We start from the raw sequence: 6,747 nt of genomic DNA, 5'->3' as shown, positions 1-6,747 counted from the left end.
ATGGGTATGCTGCTAGTTATTCCTTCCATCTTCGAAGCCTCACTTCCTTCAGGTTAGAGCAACTCACCTCCTGGTTTCTGATGATAAAACAAATCATTATTAGACCATATCAAAACTGAAGTCACATTGGTTGCTACAAAAACATTATAGATAACACGTATCAACAAATATAGACATGAGAATTAACATTAACATTAGGACACTGCATTTGTAGATCAATTGAATGTAACAGTTCAAAACACAGCAATAATGTCCTTTCAACTGAACCGAAAACACATGTCACATGGATATTTGAACTCAACATACGCAGTTCCAGTGTCAACGTTGAGGAAGGCTGACCGCTGGATGGTGCTGAAGGTGTCGGCATTGTCACAGATAATTCGAGCTAATGACGCCCTTTTCAACTGCGTTATTTGTTCTGAATTCAAACAAAGAAACGTTACAATTGAAGTTTTTGCTTTTTAATGGAAATGAAGGCATCAAAACTTATATGTTATGACATCTACAAGTAATCAATCAAGAAAACACACAGTCTGCGAATATTTACCAGACGTGAAGCCAGTGACGGAGTCTGTAGATTCAAACCAGAACCTGTCCCCATCCCTTAGTTTCTCGAACTGTTTGCCGATCAGACAGATGTAAGTTCTTCCCACAGCTGCTCCAGCAAACGGAACTTCAGCAATACCGCCACTGTACAGGTCAATGTCATCCACGCTGTTACTGAATGAGGAAAGTCACATTGTACTTGAATTGTTAACGTCTTCAAAGATCGGATGCTCTAAGCAGTAATTTGGTATGAATATGTCACGGAACATGTTACTTAAATTACTCGGATCAAATATTCAAAAGACACATTTTCAAAGAATAGCTAAACACTTACTATATATCCTGAAGATCGCGAGCTTGAATACCTCCGAAGTCAGTACCAGATGTGAAGGAGGTAATTTTGTCGAGACCACAGTATTCTCTCCAGTCGTTGTAAGGAGGGAGGCCATGTTCCCTTCCTCGCTGAATGTTCAGACTCACAATGTCAAATCCGTCCTTTGTGTCTGAATCCTCCTCAAACATTCTCTGCCTCATGCCATCGACATACCACGCATCAGCACGTTCACCTGCAGCGCCCAGAAAACTACTGATGACGTCATCCAGGCTGTTGATGACGTATTTTGTCCTCTTGAACAGGTCACCAGTGTCCACCACTTCGCTTCCTATTGTAAGGTTTTCTGGCACCATTGAATGTCCAAATCGGAAAGCCGCCGTTGAGAAGACGTTACTGAGAGAGGGGTCGAGGCTGGAATTGTAGTTGTAGTTTCCGAATCCGAGGTTGTAGTTTGCAACCCCATTGGCACTAAGGATTTGTGGCAGCCACTCATTGTATGTTATCACCTGATGGTATATACGATATGCAGTTATTTTCATCAAATGTTTACTTTTAACCTTACATTTTAAGGGAAATGTAGAGTTATGTAAATCTTAATTAATGTTTTCAACATGCCATTGACTGTTATGGGGCATATTATCAGTTGCCATTGTTGATTCAACAGACGCTCATACTATGTGCATGCACTGTTGAATATGTTGATCGTTTTGATGCATTTGTGTACGGAATAGAAACCTAACCTGTAGTTCAGCAACAACTATTCGTCTTGCTTCTTGGAAGAGTTTCTCGTCATCCCAGCCACTGTTGAAGCCCTTGAGGGCTGTTGCAACACGGTTGTGTTCTCTCATGAACAGAGTGTGCAGTGCCGTAAGTCCAGGGAAGACATTGACTCGCGAGTCACCTTGAGTAAAAAATACAAAATCACTTGCAACAGACAGACAGACAGACAGTATTATAGCCTGATGGCCGACGGTACAGTTGAGACTAAATTATACTATATTGACACATGAATATACAGAAATTATACATGAATCTGATATTAAAACATGTCATATATAAGTAGCCACAGAAAGGATCATATCTTTCTTTTGTGAGTTGAAAACATTTATCATTAACATCATTTCTATGATAAGACAGATGAATACATTTCAGGTTGAGGATGTGACTTTTAAGTTACTATATTTGCAAAGATCGCGTGAAGATGAAAAAAATTGATAGCAGTGTCATGCAAAGAGATAGTTCTCTCACTGATTACTTTTCCAATACTCAGCACTTGAATGTTACAAACATCCTGTGGATTCCATACAGAAGAAACGAACCACATGAAACTTATAGACTCCTTACTTCAGATACCTGGTTATGTTTACATTGAAGTGGATATCTGCATTCTTCCATTCTCAGTAACTTTCTTCTCATTTAACTATTCTAACTTGCCTATGTACACACATATTACAGCCTCTAGTTTCACCAAGAAGTGCTTCATTTGAGGCACATTTAGCAAAACCTAAAAACGTTTGAAATATGCGGTGTCTACATTTTCTGTGGCAGCACATTTTATTTTGTTCCCCACATTTCCGAACCATATAGTACTACATGTGCAAGTATGCATTAAAATGAAACATGCTATTGAACATAATTCATACTTATTTTCTTTAAACAATTTCTTCACAGACATGCATGCCTTTGAAGCTTGAATCGCAAGCTTTTCTGACCACATTAATTTAGAGGAAAACGTAACAACCAAATATTTAATATGGAATATATTCTTTTTAGTGTGCAACATGCTATATTGCGCATACAATGCAGTATACACGCATGATATCACGATGTATTTATTGAATTGTTAAAGAAGGTCTGTGTGATCAACATTGAAAATTAGCAGAAATTACAAATTCTCATGTTAAACAAACGTCTGTCAGGATATAGGTTTCTCTTGTTTGTAACAACCTGCTTTGAAACAGTAGTTGCTTGGATCAGAAGTATCAAGAAAGCAATCGCCTGAATCTCCTTCCGGAAGAAGATTATTTGTTCCCACTTTCAGCAATCCAGCTGAAAAACACCCATATTGGCGAATTAGTACGTATATATAGAAATTCAATTCTGTGTAATGCATACAATATATTAATCAATTAATTAATTATTAAGAGGAAAGGAAATCATTGAATGTCTTCTGATGGATAACCTGTCATTAACTGATATATATATATTACAAATTTAAACCATTATATCTGTGTGTGTGTGTGTGTGTGTGTGTGTGTGTGTGTGTGTGTGTGTGTGTGTGTGTGTGTGTGTAAAACAAATTTAAACCATTATGATGAAATCAGAACCTGCAACTTACATCCAGAGTCAGTGTCTCTGAGCTCGGCCGTCTCCGAGTCTGAAATGCCGTAGATATGGGAACCGTCTATGAAGGCGGACAATTCATTGTACTGCTGTCGTGGATCTGGGAGGAGAGAATTCTGAGATACCTTTACTGTGTAAGGTTATATTTAGATGGTTTAAGGAAACCTTTTTCTTCACATAAAATGTATCCAAAACCGTTTTTCAGTTTAAAGAATGCATTGCTAATATAAGGCTGATTTTGATCAAATCAAATCAATATTGAGTTTTAACTCTTCATTTGTTACTTAAAAAGAAATAAGCTAAAATGCCCTTACTTGAGGAATCCGTGCCTGTTCCGGAAACAGCCTCCGATCTCACCAGGTTCATACATTTACCATTGCCAAAGTAGAAATCACCATCAGGAAGGTTGATCGGGAAACATGGAGAGTCCGTGCTGATGACATGAGGACAGACTTGATTTTTCCTTTATATTTTGTGTGATTTGTAGATAGTACATTAATTCAATCTGATTGTTCTAATGTTTGCCATGTGATATTGTGTTTAACAGTAAGTAATATGAATAGTAATTGAGCAGTATAATCATACTGTCTTGTGTAATGTTGTGTTCTGTATAATAGATAAAATACAACTTACTCGCTCGGAACAGAGTCAGTTCGGTCGCAACACTCAATATCGTTCCCATTATCTGTAAACAAAGAATGTTGATGTTTGTCCAGGAGACATATACAAAAACAAACAGCCCTGGCATGAAATGTGTGTGATTTGTTTCAGAATTCAAAAGAAAACAAGATTCCAAAAGCTTCATACACTTCCAAATGTAACTGTGATAACTGACCAATAAATAACATACAACGTATCAATACTACAAATCAAATAGTCTCACGTAAGGGAAATAAAAGTGGTACTCACCTGTAACTACCGGCGTTCCCGTAATGTCATGGTCAATAAACTGACCCCACTGCATCAACATGACGGAGTGTTTGATGGAAAGGAAACTCAGCTCAAAGTGAACATGGTTGCTGATGCTTCTTGGGTTAGGCAGGTCTGAGCCATCAGTGGCCAGAGCTCTGGGGTTTCCCATTGCTGTAGATATACAGCAGAAATGTATGTTCGTTGTTGTCATCTTGTTTAAATATGCAGTTCTGTTTGGCCTGGCGTATCCTCGCCTTGTAAACCGATAGATCATTGATTTCGTTTCCTGACTCTAAAAGCATCTTGTTAAAACATTACCTATAGTTTTGATATTTTTCTATGTAACATCCGAAACTGTTATTGCCGGATATCACTAATATAGCTGGTGCATCTGATGAAATGAGAATGATGGCTCACGTGGTTAAGCGATACTTAAAGTGGTGGAACCCATTACTCACTCATTCGCTCACTCACTCATAAAGTCAGTTTAATACTTGCACTTTTTAAAGTAAAATGATCCATGGTCATTACATAGTTAGACACTGTTGTGGCACTCACAAACAATCTAGGTCAATATTACTAAATCTGTTTTGAAACTTCATTGTCATTTGATATGTAGATATCGTTGTAACGATACGGCATAAGCATTACATAAATACTGAGCGTCTTAATAAGAACAAAACATTTTCAGAAATGTTGCAGACAAGTAAACAGCAACTAACCGTCAGCATACTCAGGTTCCAGCCACCTCGCAAGTTGAGCACCTGCAGCTCCCCAGCCAGAATTGTCCACGTTATTACACGTGCCATCAGCTGTCCTATAGGTGTCACTTGAGTCGCAGGTCGCTCGCCTGAGTTAAACGTGTGTATTTGATAGGGCATTTATTTCCTCTTATACACGTATAAGCACTCGAACTTGTCATAACACATGGAACGATAATGTCCAATTAAGACGAGAAATGTGTGATGTTATAACAGCCGAGGCATTTAGTGCACCAAGATTAAACAAATACCTTTTTCACTGTTGGATATAATATTTTGGAAAAGTTTACAGGTGGTTAAGCTACTATAATAATTATATACGGGTATAAGAAACATACTTTCTTTTAATAATGTTTATATTTGCATGCCCTCATTCTACTTGTATTTCAGTAGCAGACATACCTGCTTCTGTAGACAGGTTCAATGTATCTTTTGCTCTTAGATGATCGTGAAATAAAGGCACATGGCGTCCTGCTTCCTCCGCACTCTGTCACGAAAACGGAGATGATGTAAATGATAATAAAAAAATACCTAAATATATAACAACGTTAAAACCACGATGTTGTGTCATCTAACTTCCAAATATATCCACCCTCCATACAGATGTGACTACGTGTTAATCTACTCATAGTGTTATATTCTGAAACCAGCAGTATAGTTTCCATTCCAAATATGTAATTTGAAATACAGTAATAATCCTAAAAGATTGGGATTGTACGTGTCGTCTTGAATCTTCAAATATATGACATGGGTATCATTCACTATCTTCGCAAACCGTTATACACTTATATATATCTTTGACTCCAAACATATATATTATTTGATATAAAAAGTTAAATTTACTGGGTTATGTACGTAGCATTTTCATAAATAATAAGATCTGTAGCCAATGTTCTGCAAAAGTAAAGAGTGTGAGTGGTAAATACATACCTGCATGTACAACGCAGAAGGCAATCAGTATAGCTTGGATGATTAGTGACTGCATACTGTCAGCTTCGTGCAGAACACAACCAGTGTGATGGAATACTCGTCCTAGGGCTGTATATATATATGCTTCCAATAGCATAGATATAAACTTGATAAAACATGATTGCGTTTATTGGACATTGTGGCTTGTATTGCTAACAACAAGAAACAAGGACTGATCCCAGCGGAGGGCCGCAGCTGGTGCGTTGATCGTGATGATGACTCGATCTAATCAAGACCCCTGAGTGGTAAATGGACATTTAGATCTCGCATCTCCACATCTTGCATTGATATTTGTGATACGATCGCGATAGAGAAACTGATTTTAGGCTTATCAACATTTTACTGGTCTAAATATCAATTTATAGCCTGCAAATGTACCAGAATGAGACGTCATGTCATTTTGTCGATTAATGCATGAACATATATGGTAATAGACTCGGGTTATTAAGTTTTCAGATGTTCTGTGTTAGCGAAATAATTTGTATTTATTACATTTTACTATGGTACTAACATGCAGCCTTACTGATTTTAATACAAGAACATCGTGGGACGTACATGCATAACACTATACACGTGAAGAGATTTCATGAAACCTATTTCTCTTAGCTGGTCTACCCACGTTAGCCGGTATCAATGTTTTTTTAAAAGCCTTTGACACGTGGTTTTGGTATGGAAGCAAAACATGTCAAAACTACATTCTGTATAGGTCGGGTGGATACGAGGTTTTGTGCGGAAAATATCTAAACTATGTGTAAAATTGATTCTGTGATAGGGTAAATATAAAACATCAATGCAAGAGAATAACCAGTCCTGATGAACGGGTCAAAATATCTGGGAACGTTATATGATTGGGCCACTGGTCACGTTTTGTCCATTAGCTTG

At 37.6% G+C, this 6,747-nt stretch overlaps 1 protein-coding gene across 1 annotated transcript; it reads right to left on the bottom strand.

The window, feature by feature from the left end:
- Nucleotides 1-16: 16 nt before the first annotated feature.
- On the bottom strand, nt 17-5,881 carry LOC139453061 (thyroid peroxidase-like). The gene is made up of 13 exons (XM_071234685.1): nt 5,827-5,881; nt 5,299-5,383; nt 4,858-4,985; nt 4,133-4,306; nt 3,857-3,908; nt 3,538-3,656; nt 3,219-3,323; nt 2,828-2,929; nt 1,621-1,781; nt 881-1,386; nt 548-720; nt 307-418; nt 17-77 (listed from the first exon to the last, which is right to left on the bottom strand). Exons 1-13 carry the CDS (start codon nt 5,879-5,881, stop codon nt 17-19), a joined length of 1,833 nt encoding a protein of 610 aa, XP_071090786.1.
- Nucleotides 5,882-6,747: the final 866 nt, after the last annotated feature.

The sequence above is a fragment of the Haliotis cracherodii genome, unplaced genomic scaffold, assembly GCF_022045235.1.
Source record: "Haliotis cracherodii isolate W230 unplaced genomic scaffold, xgHalCrac1.p SCAF_9, whole genome shotgun sequence".
Taxonomy (NCBI): Eukaryota; Metazoa; Mollusca; class Gastropoda; order Lepetellida; family Haliotidae; genus Haliotis; species Haliotis cracherodii.
This window is presented reverse-complemented; position numbering and strand designations above follow the sequence as displayed.